Source organism: Esox lucius, chromosome 14, assembly GCF_011004845.1.
Source record: "Esox lucius isolate fEsoLuc1 chromosome 14, fEsoLuc1.pri, whole genome shotgun sequence".
Lineage (NCBI taxonomy): Eukaryota > Metazoa > Chordata > Actinopteri > Esociformes > Esocidae > Esox > Esox lucius.
This window is the reverse complement of record NC_047582.1, coordinates 24,560,652-24,575,425: the sequence shown is the minus strand read 5'-3', so window position 1 is coordinate 24,575,425 and position 14,774 is coordinate 24,560,652. Positions and strand designations below refer to the sequence as shown.

Sequence of the window (14,774 nt, the reverse complement as noted above, 5' to 3'; positions counted from 1 at the left end):
CTAGATTTACTAACCCTATATTAAGACTAAACCAGGATTAATTTAATTCATGTTGGTGCAACCCAGCCTAAGAGGTGTACACTCACAAGAAAATGGGGTATTATGATCTCTTCGGAAGATAATCATATAAACATTCCGCAATTGTTTATATGTCGTACATTTAAACTACCAAGCTGGCAAACAGTAAATTCCATGGTGCAACTAAAGCAGAGTTTACGCCACAGGAACTTTACCCAGGAACTAGGAACCTTTCGAGGAACTTACTACTTTTCCACCACAGGAGACATTTGAATCAGACAGACACTGTCTTTTATTCAGACTGCAACCTAAATGTGCATTTGAGATGATAAACTCCAAAGTGATGAGAACCAGCATGCATTATCTACACCTTAATGCGTTTTTATGCTGAGGACCAAAATCAGAATTGTAAACGGTGATACGAAAATATCCTGCAAGGTAAGTGAGCTGAACATTATTCATTTATTCTGGGAAACAGTGCGGGGAGAGGCATAAAAAAATCAAACTTAAAATTGTTATTCATACCTGTGTTTTGCACATTTGAATTTTGCATCTATATTATTGGTGATACATTTGGTTGCACAACTATTTATTTTAGTAGCTGTTTGTTTAAATCTGAAAACAGAAGAGCTCCCACAGTCTCGCTTACCACTGAAATGTTTATTAAATCACAAGAGATAAAGAACCAAAAAATGTTGTGTGTGCTGGTGTGAATCCGTCTGTCATATCTCGGCCAATCTCCGTAAATGCTCGTAAAATCCAAGAAAATCACAATCAACAGCAGCACCACTTGATTCTCCTCCATATTACAGTGCTGTTGAAGTGTCATATGGGGTACATGCTTATGTCAGAGTGAGAACACATGTCAGCGGACTAATTTACCTAATCTTCACAGGTCTTTAGACCGCGGTGGAAACGCACACAGCACGGGCTGAAGGAACCCTATAGCTCCTTGAAAAGTAAGTTCCTGGGACTAAAAGTTCCGGGTATTTTTGGTGGAAATGCGGCTTAAGTCACCTGATGAGTGCTACGTGAGTGGCTCTGGACTCCTCACGATGTGCGTAAACAAACCAAATGTGACGAGGGACTACCTAACATACGAAACAGGACGACTGCATGCATCGCCCATCAGTGAACACAGAGGAAATACCAAGTCATAGTACCAATATGAAACATTTTCACACATGATCAAATCATCTATTAGAGCCCATGTTAAACTACCACTTGAGATGATTTGGAAGATTTGGACATGGGAAACATTTTTAATAGAGCTCTCTGGCTTGGATTTGATTTGGAAACAGTGTAAGAAAAATTAAGCCAAAGCAAGGATTCCGGCAATGTGGGTGAAATATACAGAAGAATTTTCAAAAATAACGAAAACAAAAGCTAGGTTTGGGAGAAAACACCTTACCTAGCATACACCATATACCTTTAGGGCCGCAACTAACAACTATTTTGATAATGGATTAATCTGTCAATTACTCCTTTGATTAATCAGAATAATCAAAAACATTTATTAAACCAAACAATACACCATTCCCAGAATTAAATGCAAGCTGTATATTTAAAATAAATGTAAAAATATATATCTCTTACAATTTTACAATGCCTTCATTAAAACAACCATAGGCAGCAGCTCTAAAACAAACAAAACTGTTTGTTTAGTATACTGTTGGAAAAGCATTCTATGGTATCATGGTTGAGAGATGTTAATGCGAAATGTAATGCATTTAAATACCTCAACATTTCTATTGTGGAGAAATATAGAAATCACCAAATTTCAACTGTAATGGGTTAATTCATCCATTGTGAATGCTTTGCTGGCTGGAGCTGCTCAACTACAGCCAAACTCAACATGCTTAAGTAGATCACCAGACAAGAAACTTGACATTAACATTAACTCAGCCATGAAAACCTAGAAAACTAGGTAATGGACTAACTATTTCTCAATTAAAAACTGAAGTATACGAATACAAACTAAAATGAACAAATATGTATTAGTCATCATTTGTCACCAAGGCTACAACGTGTTCTCTTTAAATGCTCAGACATTAGTTATGCACCCGTGCCATGAGAGTTCTGCTTTGCAAAGTTTGCAACAAAGTGTTATGGTTTAATTATTCAACGTAAAGGGGTCCCATACTTTTGGCTTACGTGACGGAGTGTCCTCCGCTATCTCAGCCTTTGCAATCTTTCATGTCTTTTTATTTTTTTTACTTAGTCTCTTGTAGACCCAAATAATCGACAGTGACATTCGCCAACAATTTTTATTACCGACGTTACCAATTCTTATCTCTTAGATGTTGCAGCCCTACATACCTTACACCATTCGTTCACATTTTAATGAAGGCATATTAAGTAGGCTGTTTCCACACGGGCCAGCGTCAACAAGCCTTTTGGTTCCAGGAACATGCCTACTGTCGGTTCTGAATAGGTGTCCAAACCTAGAAAACTAGGTAATGGACCAGTCAATTACAAGGGAAAAGCGTTAAACAGTCAATCTCAACCCTCAGTGGATTGAGCTGAAGATCATCCTTCCTCATCCTCTCACTTTATTCACTCTAACGCTGTTGCACAAAACATATCATCTTGCCCGGTAATCTCTCTTAAGCAATACCAGCACCCCTCCCTCACTCTACCCTCCCCCATCACTTCTCCTCTCTTCTCTATTGCTTACAGTGCTGACGACAAAGTCTCACCCCGCTGCCAGCAGGCAAAGCCTCAGACCAGAATGTAGCAGCGCTGCGCTATCTCCAGTGTCACACACACAGCTCCAAAAGACACACACTTTTAAAAAACAAAAAACACATTACACCAAATAACACAAACACTTGTCTCAAGTTGTAACACACAAATCCTAAAACCACACATAAACAGCTCCAATCACACACAGTCAGTTCCAAGAACAAACAGGCTTTATTTATTGACTCCACTGTTTTCAACCGCCTATACAAGACATTTAACAGCTCACATCACACAGGCACTCAGCACTCCACACACACACACACACGCGCGCACGCAGGACCGGAAATGTAGCTCTCTTTAAAAAAAAAAAAGTTTCCCTAAGTACTAGCCCTTAACCATAAATGACTTACCCTTACCTTAACTCAATTACCAAACTTTTAAGCCTAACCCTAACTCCAATTCTAACCCTAAACCTAATTCTAACCCTAACCTTAACCCAACATATGGTATTGGTGCATGTGAGGACCGGCCAAAAGTCGCCCCTCTGGATTATTATCATAGCCAATTTTAAGAGATCACACAGATTTCCAAAGTGATAATCTTTTAAATCCTCATCAAATTAAAAAAGATAATTTCCATAAAGGCTTCCGAACCCAGGCAGGGATCAGTCATGTCAGCTCTAATTAGTGATTTTGGGATGGTGAGGTTGTAGAGTCCGCTCAAACAGTTACTATGTCCACTTTTAGCAGCTTATATTAGGAAGGTCTAGCATATGGCACAGCCCACTACAGTAGTGATGTTGCTGTCCCTCCTGACCCTGGCCTGATGTTATTAATGCTTTCTGTCAGTCTGCTGCATTAATGCCTGCTGTATGGTAATCCTGGCTTCACCCACACACACTGCTATGTACAGTATGGCTTATTACTTTAGCCATTGTTAAAGCAATCTGCACCATCACAAGACAGAAGAATTATGTATACCCTCCTCAGTAATTAAATTGAAGTCTACGCTAAAGCTAAATGCACAGAAAAAACACACCCACACAGCTGGCAGCAGCAGAAGCCAAACAGTGATTGGTCTCTGAAGAGCATCCAATTTGACAAGGTGATCTTTCCATTCAAGTCTCAGGCCTGCCTGCATACTGCCTGATGCACAGAGAGCTAAATCAGATCCAGTTTGACAAATGAGAAATAAAAGGGTTATTGAGAGACTTAAGATTTGAAACAAACTTATAGAGAGCATGTCCTTGCATGCAGTTTGGAGATGACTGAAGTTAGAATATCATTAGCTTAGCACAACTGGTACACAGCCCTCTCATATCAACAGCATAGAAAAAAACCTAACTATGCCAAAGCTTGAGGGTTGGTCATTTTTAACAGGGATGTTTACAAATGAAAAATACTGTATCGCTTATCTTTTAAACTATCTTTGTTTAGAACCAACTTTTATGGAAGAAACGGTGAATTGTAAATCTGTTATTTATGAGGTGCACTACCTCAAAACATTATTCACAAATGTTAAGTGTTTCCTGTCCTCATTTTCTGTGGTCAAAGAAAAGTATAACATGTTGCAACTTTAAATTGTATGCAGAGACATACAAAAGACATGAGCGTGTCAGACTCTGGGTTAAGAAAAACAATTAAGATCTTGCAGTAACATTCAACAAAAGAAAACTGATGGGTAAACAATACCATTAATATGTAGACAGATGACTGGCCCAGCACATGGGGAAACCAATGGCAAGCCTACTATCAGTTTCACTTTCACAACACAGGTAGTTAACAGGGTCTGATAGAGTTGAGACGGAGAGAAGACGAGGAAGTAACTGAAGCCAGTGGATATACCACATTTAGCCCCTTTCACAGAAGTAACTGTTTATTTGTAAATGCTCAAACTTGACTTTAAGAGAAGTAGTTGGCTATGCTAATTTTCTTCTCAAAAACAGAAGTACATTGGATATAAAAAGTCTACACACCCCTGTTAAAATGCCAGGTTCTTGTGATGTAAAAGAATGAAACAGAAATCACGTAAAAACTTTTTCCACCTTTAATGTCACCTGTAACAAGAACAAATAAATTGTTTATAAATCTTCGAGAGGGACTAATTAAAAATAAAAAGCTCACAATAACCTGGTTGCATTAGTCTGCACAACCTTAAACTAATACTTTGTTGAAGCACCTTTTGATTTTATTACAGCACTCAATCTTTTTGGGTAGGAGTCTATTAGCATGGCATATCTTGACGTAGCAATATTTGCCCACTCTTCTTTGCAAAAGGGCTCCAAATTTGTCAGATTGCGAGGAAATCTCCTGTGCACAGCCCTCTTCATATCACCCAAAAGATGTTCAATTGGATTCAGGTCTGGGCCATTCCAAAAAGTTAATCTTCTGGTGAAGCCATGCTTTTGTGGATTTGGATGTGTGCTTTGTGTCATTGTCGTGCTGAAAGGTGAACTTCCTCTTCAGCTTTCTAACCGACGCCTCAAAGTTTTGTGTCAAAATGGCACATTTCAATTATTTGGAACTGTTCATATTGACTAAGGCCCCGGTTCCAGCTGAAGAAAAACAGCCCCAAAGCATGATGCTGCCACCACCATGCTTCACTGTGGGTATGGCGTTCTTTGGGTGATGTGCAATGTTGTATATTTGGCGCAAAAACCTTTTGGAATTATTCAACCTTGGTTTCATCAGACCAGAACACATTTTCCCACGTGCGTTTGGGGGACTTGACGTTTTTCCTTTGTAAGAAAAGGCTTCCATCTTGCCACCCTACCCCATAGCCCATTTATATGAAGAATACAGGAGATTGTTGTCACATGTTGCACACAGCCAGTACTTGACAGAAATTCCTGCAGTTCCTTTAATGTTGCTGTAGGCCTCTTGGAAGCCTCCCTGACCAGTTCTCTTCTCGTCTTTTCATCAATTTTGGTGGGACATCCAGTCCTTGTTAATGTCTCTGTTGTGCCAATGTTCTCCAATTGATGATGACTGTCTTCACTGTGTTCCGTGCTATATCTAATGCTTTGGAAATTATTTAACACCCTTCTCCTATATGATATCTTTCAACAATGAGACCCCTCTGATGCTTCGGAAGCTCTCTGCGGCCCATGGCTTTTCCTTTGAGATGCAACTAGGAAAATCAGCTGAACTTTATTTGCGATTAATCAGAGTAACTTTAAATGATGGCAGGTGTGTAATGACTACTATTTAACATGAGTTTGAATGTGATTGGTTAATTCTGAACACAGCCACATCCACAGTTATGAGAGGGTGTTCAAACTTATGCAACCAGGTTATTGTAAGGTTTTAATTTTTCATTTTCCCCATTGAAGATTTCAGTTTGTTTTTCAATTGAATTGTCCGCATTATAGGTCACATGACATTGGCCACACCCACTGATTGAAAAGAATCCTACTGGTGGCAATGTCTGCTTCACAATTTATCAGGGAGTGGGGTGGTACTGCACAAAGGCCAAAGCTTTATTAGGTATAAGTCAATCTATAATGTAAAGTTCCAATAGAGATTTATAGAATAGAATTGGAGAATTAAGTTCAGAAACAACTTTAAGATTGCATCTACACCAATTGCTCAGAATGAGGCTACATAGTAGGAAAGAAAAGTCCATAAAGTAACCAAAAGTTTAAATGATAATATTGCTCACTATGAAGACGAAAATTGGGACGTCCTCAAGGCACATCCCAGTTGAGGCCCATTTGAGCTTTCAGGCTACCAACCTACCACAAGGAGTTGCTAGATAGTGTTTTGCTGTGTGAATTTGGACCATGGTTTTGCAGGACTCCTCAGGTTCTGTCAGTATACAGCAACCAGGATGCAATCCCAGATCCACCTGGGCTCTTAGTTTGGTTTCTTTGGAGTGGTGTGAACGCTATCTACAGTAAACAACACACAGTGGTTCCCCCAAAGACTTGCCTTTGGTCAAATTCCTTTCATAACAACAGTACATTTTGCTATATAGAAAAGTTATGGGTGAGAATGCAGCCCACAACTCAAGAACCAGAAGTGTCCTGGTTGCAAGCATTTGTGGTAAAAATCTCAAACTTTTTTCCCAATGTAGACCACTTATTTAGGTTTTTACTTTTAACCCAGTTTGACAGAAATGTGTCTATATACAGTAAACACATTGAGCAGCAATTTTTTTTACTTTAGAATGATGACCACATTGATTTTATATTGAAAATAATTTAACATGGGCTCTTATCAAGTAGTGAGTGCATAAAATGTGTTCATATACCCAATCAGACACAAACCAGGTGTTACAAGTTATATGCCCTACCAACAGAGGCACAGGGCCTAGATGAGGAGGATTTCTCTATATTCCTCAGAGGCTAAGCAACTCAGATTTGAAATCAATTTGACTCATTGAGCTATGACCTTGACCTTTAACTCTTCAATGGCTTCAAAACATGCTGCTTCCGGCACAGGAGTGGTGTGATCAGGCCAATCAGAGATAAATGTACATTATCGCCCAAATACGCTGAGGAAAACAAATTTAAAATTATGATTTACATTATCTGATGATTTATTTCCAAGCAGCCAAGTGCCTTTGACGTTTGAATGATTTGGTTTATCAACCAATGCGAACGAGCGTTTGAAAAATTCATACATACTGACCAAAATTTAGATAAGAGAAACTGTACTTATGGCACGTGAAAGAACATATGGGAAGGGTTAAAAAGGGCATTGGCTATTATATAAGGGTATCAGTAGAGATGCTTGCAGTTAGATTTTCTGTTAGGTCCTAATTAAACATTACCTTCCTTGTATACATTTACTGTTGATCACATCGTTTTACAGCTTGAAAAACATCCTATTTTTTTAAGCAGTTAGTGAGGTTAGTGAGCAACAAAAAATAAAACAAAACTAGCATCACTAATCTGTTGTCCTAACGGAGCTCAGAGTTCTGCCTCTACTATAGCCCTAAACTTAAATTTTATATTGCATGACTCTGGTACATTTGTTAAGTCAGACACTTGCTAAGACTATCACAATTTAAACAATATCAACCCCCATTTAGCGGTTTGTTTTACATTTATATCCAGAGAGATGCATAGTGAAAAAGTCACAGATGTTAATTTCAGACCGACAAAACAAGCAATACCATCACCAAACCCTGCACCACATCCTCTTTCCCTTAGCCTGACTAACAGACTTGACACTCAAACCCAGAACCCAACTGACAAGAATTAAAATGTCCAGCTATAAGCTCAACTGGTATGTTCAGATTTTTCAGAGGAAGGCATAGTTTCATCTGAAAGTGTTTTTTTAGTAGGACTACTTTTAGTTGCATACAGGCCAAGTAGATATCTTTCGGGTAACAGACAACAGGGTCTCTGAAAACTATTAGCTAAACATTACAGAGGTAAACCATCTTTTGTCTGGGATGACACAGACAGGCTTCACACTGACAAATGATGTTGCTATGGCGGCATCAAAGGCCTTGAATCGCACACATCACACTCTCCAAAAGCTCCATAAAAATGTACTGGCATTTATAAAAACTGTGTGTTTATAAATAACGATCATAAATGAACTGGGTAGATTTAGACGATTGAATAGGCAGAGCAATGCGGATGTAAATGAATGAATGGATGGGTGGACGAATAGAGAAGACAGATCTGCTCCATCCATTTCTTTCTTCGCGTCGTTACATCCAAAACAAATAGGCCTAACATTGACGCGATGACAATAACGTATTTATATTCTTAGTCAACATTTTAAAACGGTGAATCTACCGGATGGAGGTGGAGGGGATGAAGGGATTGGTATGGTATTAACGGGAATGATTCTTGGTCTGGTCTTCAGAACCAATCGTTATAGCCTGATTAAAATTATCTCGATGGCATTGTGTCACATGCAAATTGGCCTAATGTGGATTTGAGGGCTGGGGCCTCAGATGGTAGGGACCCGAAGTCGCATACTGTAGACAGTTGACAAATAGTTTGCGATTAGCAAGCTACTGGAACTGACAGGTTTAAATGAGATATGGCTTCCATCTCCCTATATGGCCATACACACATACATCTATTTGACAGGCACACAAACACTGACCAGAGCACAACATATCAAGCGGGTGACCAGTAACATGTACCTGGGTTCAGGCAGTATGATTTTCTTGCTTGCACGGGCCGCTGGAGTAGATTTGCTCTTCTCCATCGCCATCAAATAGCTGACATCGGCGAGAACTGCTTCGAGGTCCGCCATCTTCAACCCTGGGTCGACCGCGTCTATACAAAACCAGCCGTGGGAATGTTTTTTGTTGTTGTTGTTGAAAAACAAAAAGAAATAATGCCCACCGAAAATGGTCAGAACGTAGATCCAGCCAATGCGACCGAGGCAACTATGCGGATGACATGGGTGACCATCGAATGAAGTGTGTCGTTTTCTTCCTCTGTAGGTTCGGCACACCGTCCCTCAAAACACAACCATTGTGACAGAAAAAAATAACTCGGTGGAGATAGCTCACTAAATGGATATCAGATTTCTGTGTCCGTCAAGAGGGTTCCGTTTGGTGCAAAAAACGGTGGTGGTTTCATGGATTACGAATGAAAGCAGTTAAAAATAACTGCAGATATGGCCAGACACGATTGATTACAGATTTCGTTTCTGCCCCCCACCCCCTTCAAGGGAGCTACTTATTTAGATGACCCACCTGCTAGAAGTGGTTTTAACAAGCCCGATTGTTAATAACGATCAAGCCCCACTGCTCCAAGATAGATATGTTTGGCAAGTTAAATGTTTAATACTACGTTACATGTGACTCCTGCAAGACGTATGCATCAACCTTCCTTAACAGAACCTTGTCGCCTCTACAATTTTTTTTTTTTTAAATAGGACTAAGCGTGGACAAATATTGGTTGCATCAATTCTATCAAATTGTCATCCGATAAATACAACCCGTAAAATGAGACGGGTAGAGAGATAAAATAAGAGCAAGCCAGCTCGCCCGTATCATGTAAAAGCTGACGACGAATGAACAGTCCATGTACTAGTAAATACGATAGGCTCAAACGTTTTCACCAAAACTCTAAACAATTGTCTTCCATTCAGATTGGGACACACACAGCGTTGTTTTCATACCGTCCGACGTTGGCTTCCTGTCTGGCTACAATGTTCTTCATCAGAGAGAAAACATCAATCGTCGAACGCCACATAGATGCAGGTTGCTAGTTGAATATCGAGCACGCAAATATGCAGAAACAATTTGCTAGCTAGCTACCCAGCAACATTCTAGCAAGCTAACGTGGGCGACAACTACAGTATCTAGCTAGAAACAATCAGATAATTGTTGGCAGTAACATTAACTAGTTACTTTAAATATATAATTCAGTAAAACAGCCACAAAAATCAGGCAACTTGATTATCAATGTCTGTGTTAGACAAGTGAGAGGATTTGTTACTACTGTAGCCGCTGTGCAAAACGTTGTTAGTAACTTGGAGGTAAGTTAGCAAGAAGCTAACCAGTAGCTAGCTAAATTTAAGCTAGCTCGATAATTTACTTAGCTTGTATAGGTAGCTTGCGAGTACTAGCTAACGACCACTATATCGCATTAATACGAAACTATATCGCACTCATCCAGTTAACCAACGTTAAATACATCAGTTAACTAACAAATCATTATCTTCCACCCAATCCACGTCATTCCAAGCGACCGACGAAACCGCACAGAATTTACTTTAACCATTCATTTTCACCCCAGTGTTATGGGTTCTCCGGTAGTCACTTGTGTGTCTAGCTAGATGTGATGGTGGAAGGGGGAGGGGGCGTTGGAAGGAGGAAATTGGCTAGCTAGCGTTAGCTTGTTAACCTTGCACGGTTCCTCGCGACTATGGCTCTAACTGAACGTTGACTGTTTTTGGCGACTAACAGCTACCTAGATAGCAGTTCTACAGACAACTGAACGAACAGCATAAGTACATATAACGTGGACTTCTTGTAAAAAAAATCAGCTACTTGTTCTTTCTTGGTAAATAGTGACCATCCAACGTTTCTTTTCCTCCTACAGTCCTTGTACACGCTCCTCCAGACGCTTTCCTCTAGCTAGCCCGTAGGAATCCACACGCGCCGCGGTGTGTGGATTGGACACAACCTGAGGACGCGGGAGAATGTTTAATATCCGAATTGTTTACGTTCCTCAAAGAGGCACAGGTTTCTTCTTGTTATCCCATTTGAGTCCGAGTAAGGACAATCGTTACTCAATTTCGTTGGCTGTGTGTCCTGTGTGCAATGCTTTGTATTCTCAGAAACAAGTTGGCTTGACGTGAAAGCCCAACTTCCTCCCACCGCGACAGAGCAGCCTGGAAAACAGGTCATGGACCCAGAACTCACATGGAAACGAAACTACAAGACTGTAATACATTGCTTAACACTGCAATTTCAAGGCAACAAAAGGACTAATGCATATCTGTTGAGCAATATGTTTTAATTTTAACAATTTAACCGGAAACTAAGATTACTGATTTAAAAAAGATCGCAGCACATTACCTTTTTATTATTTTTAAATTAATAAACAGACACTATCTGGATCCACCCAAAGGACAATCTCGGAATCAACAGACAGTTAATTCCTCTATGAATCTTGAAATCACATTACTGTGGGCAATGCATTCACTTCGATTTTGAGACATTTTTGTTCATATTGTGAATGCACATACTTTCCATATTTATATTTACCGATCATAATCAGTGTCTAATACACTTTCAACCACGTGCAACACTGTTTCTGAAATACCAATTATTGACGAAGTTTGGGTTTTACAAAATATATCATATTCATTTGTACATTTTACTAATGTGAAACAAAATCATAATTAAAGCACTGAAAAACTGATGTCTATCTGTCCATCCCAAACCAACGGGTGTCAGATCACTCTGGACTTCCAAGGTCGACCTGCCTCTTATAAACTTTACAATCACCGTACAATCCGCATGAGGTGTGGGATCCTACCCAGCAATGTGCGTCATAACACCGTTAGATTTGAACATCTTTTTATTATATTTTGACAATAGAGCGATCACTGGCACGGTTTTTGCGATAATTCATATGGAGACATAGCGCCGCCTGTTGGCCAGTAAAAATAATGTTTTCTGAATAAATGGCCTTGAATAACGGGTTTGTTTGTGTAATCTAGTAGTACAATTTCACATGCATTGAGAGGCAGAAGCATAGACGGGAGGTCAGTGAAGTTTTAGAAAGACAGTTTATTCAGCATTGTAGCAGTGGAGGTAAGCTTTGGGAAACAGGAGTGAGAGGTTACTGCTGAATGCGGCGGATGGACTGGATCTGAGGGGTCTGGGAATGGGAGCCGAACTCCCTGAAGTGCTTGTACTCGCCGCAGTGACGGTCACACTCCATGATGTACTGGTAGCCACGGTATCCGGGGTATTGGTAGCACACAAAACTGTTAAGAGTCAGATAGAGATTTCAAAGATACATTGGAGAGAGGGTGTAAGGGAGGTCTTCAGAGTGAGTGTAGCAGAGAGAGAGAGGTCGCATGTGTTAAGGGTTGACTACTCACGCTCCTGACTGGACCCTGAGAGAGCCGACCTCATTGTTGCACCAGCCCATGGCCTGAAGGGAGGGGTAGTCGTCACTCAGCTCGCCCTTACGACCCAGGAAGTTCTCACGCTCAAATATAGTCATACGGCACTCCCTGTGGTTCTGGAGGTGAGAGCACAGCGAAGAGGGTGTCAGCCAAAAGGAAGAGTGCCAAAAATAAAGGGTTACAAACAGATAGGAATATAATTGGGGAGTGATTGTTTGGTTACTCACAGCACAGGCAATGGGCCTGAAGGAAGTCAGCCTCTCAATGTGATAAGCATTGCTACCTCCGAAAGCGTCGCACTGGGGGTATTCTCCTCTCTCCAGCACAAACTGCTGGCCCTGGTAGGAAGCATGCTCATAGCCAACCCAACTATAGGGGAGAAAAGGAGAGTGGTTGAAAGGAAAGAAGTCTTCTCTGAATAATAGTTTTAATGTCTGAAACCAGTGTGACCACACTGGGTGAGTGTGTTTGTGTGAGTACTCACGCTCCACTCTCAACCCTGAGGGAGCGGACAGTCTCAAAACCAAACTCCATCACGTTGCAGCACTCAGAGGTGAACTCATGGCGACGGCCCTGGAAACACTCCTCGTCGAAGACAATGATCTGAGAGGCACAGAGAGATACAGTCGAGTTACACATTCTACCTACCTTGATGAGTTAAAGCTGAGGTTCCATGAGCTCTGAGAGCCTTTACACTTCGCCGATAGAGCTGGGTCAGTTTGGGTTGGAGGTACATGTTACTATGGGAACCAGGTTAAACGGATCAATCCAATGAGACTATGTTAATGTAATGCGGTCTGTGATTTGTCTAAATTGAAGCACTCAGTAGTCTGTTTAGTGGGAACAGAAAGTTAGTCTAGACCTGAGCCTGCTGTTATGACAGAACATGCTCCTATGATAAACAGTGTGTCCGGAGTGCAGGGTGTTATACTGATGCCAGAGGCTTGTTTGTTTCACAAACCCCTGGTACAGAGCTTCCCCCGTCATGCAGACAGGTCATGCTCAACTCATTTAAAAACACACTCTTACTTCCCCTCTCTTTCTTCCTCGAAAGTATAGAAGGTATTAACGAATTTTTGAAACAGGGGCTTCAGATGATGTATGGAGCTTTTTGCCAACATCCACACACTAAGATATTCCCACATACCTTCCAGTGGCCGGAAAACTTGGTGCAATGGTGAGTCATTTTCTTGTCTGGAATGAGAGAGGACAGATAACAGGACTGTTACAAACAATAATACTTTTACAAAGAGAGGAATGTTATATTTGTGCAATGTGCAACTCATGTGATGTTAGTTAGACTTCTGAGTTTCTTTCCCACACATTCCTACTCATATTATAGTTACTCTCTCTCATTCTCTCTCTCTCTCTCTCTCTCTCGCTGTCTCTCTCTCTGTCTCACATAAACACACACACACTGCCCCAGATACACAACAAAGTTTGTGAACAACACTTGTTTATATATATAAAATAATCAATATTAATATTAAAATATTAATCATCAAACCAATATGGGTTAAACATGAAAATAATAATAATAATAAAAATAGAGGTATGTAAGATAGGGGAGGCGGAAAATGGATCATCATTGTGTTTCAAACCCCAGAATAGCTCCCAGTGGCAGGTTAGCGCAGCAGGACTTCCTTCATATGTAATAAACTATGCCTACTCTACCACTGCAGCTACACTTTGCCACATTACATGGCTTGCCTTTATGTACTGAAAAGGCTTGTACATCTCCAATGTTCTAGAATGTAAAAAGGCTGGTTTAGCTCTGTATACAGGGCTAAAAGGATTGGTTAAGCTATGTGTTGTTCAGCGCTGAAGCGCCTGTGAGGCTACTATCCCAGTGAGGCTAAAAGCATGAGCTATGAAGCAACAGGCCTGAATAGCAGGACCATTGTGTGATGTTGGATTGAAAGCATCAGCAGCTATTTACAGATCCCCAATTAGAATGAGGAAAGTCCACCAGGCCAGCGGCCATATCCAGGATATTCAGACTCTTTTCCCTCAGTTTTTTTCAGATTTTTCCTCTTCTCTCCGTCTTTTTTACTCTCTCCATTTCATGTCAGCTCCTGGTCCTGTTCGCGGGGCTGCAGTGGTTAGTAGTGGGGGACAGACCGAGGTAGTATGGGGCCTGCTACCCTACCCAGGGTGTTGTGCCCAAATCAGACTGCCTGTCTGGCCTGCTGGGTGGATGATCTGCTAGTGCTGTGGTTCTCTGGGTGGGACAGAGGGACTCACCTTGCTTTGATGCCCTTGGCTTGTCCTGGAATGAGAGTGAGAGGACTCACGCGCCCCCACCCTTTTAAAGCCTCCCCTGGCAAAGGGCCACGCTGAAAGCCCCGGCTCAGCAGCGGGGCGGGGCCTCGCTTTGTCCCACCGACAAAAGCAGGGTTTCTGTATAGAAGTGCAGACACCACACTATCACCCAGGGCAGGGACCTGGGATGGGGAGAAGAGGAGAGAAGAGACAGGGCACTTAAAGAGCATGTCAAGGCAGGAGGAG

General features: G+C 41.1%; 2 protein-coding genes across 3 annotated transcripts in view; both read right to left on the bottom strand.

Moving 5' to 3' along the window:
* The window catches only part of grk3 (G protein-coupled receptor kinase 3), a 54,857-nt gene extending 43,831 nt beyond the window's left edge, over positions 1 to 11,026 (bottom strand). The window contains exon 1 of one of the 2 annotated variants that reach the window (XM_034296928.1): positions 8,812 to 11,026. In XM_034296928.1, the coding sequence (XP_034152819.1) occupies positions 8,812 to 8,924 (113 nt within the window). In that variant the 5' untranslated portion in view covers positions 8,925 to 11,026. The remainder of the gene's footprint in view (positions 1 to 8,811) is intronic. The other variant, XM_013137188.4, reaches the window with a different exon arrangement.
* An 876-nt stretch (positions 11,027 to 11,902) lies between these two features.
* On the bottom strand, positions 11,903 to 14,568 carry cryba4 (crystallin, beta A4). Its single transcript, XM_010878195.4, has 6 exons — positions 14,511 to 14,568; positions 13,414 to 13,460; positions 12,751 to 12,869; positions 12,494 to 12,635; positions 12,240 to 12,382; positions 11,903 to 12,122 (listed from the first exon to the last, which is right to left on the bottom strand). The coding sequence occupies exons 2-6, from the start codon at positions 13,450 to 13,452 to the stop codon at positions 11,975 to 11,977; spliced, it is 591 nt and encodes a 196-aa protein (XP_010876497.1). The 5' UTR covers positions 13,453 to 13,460; positions 14,511 to 14,568; the 3' UTR covers positions 11,903 to 11,974.
* Between the last annotated feature and the right edge of the window lie 206 nt (positions 14,569 to 14,774).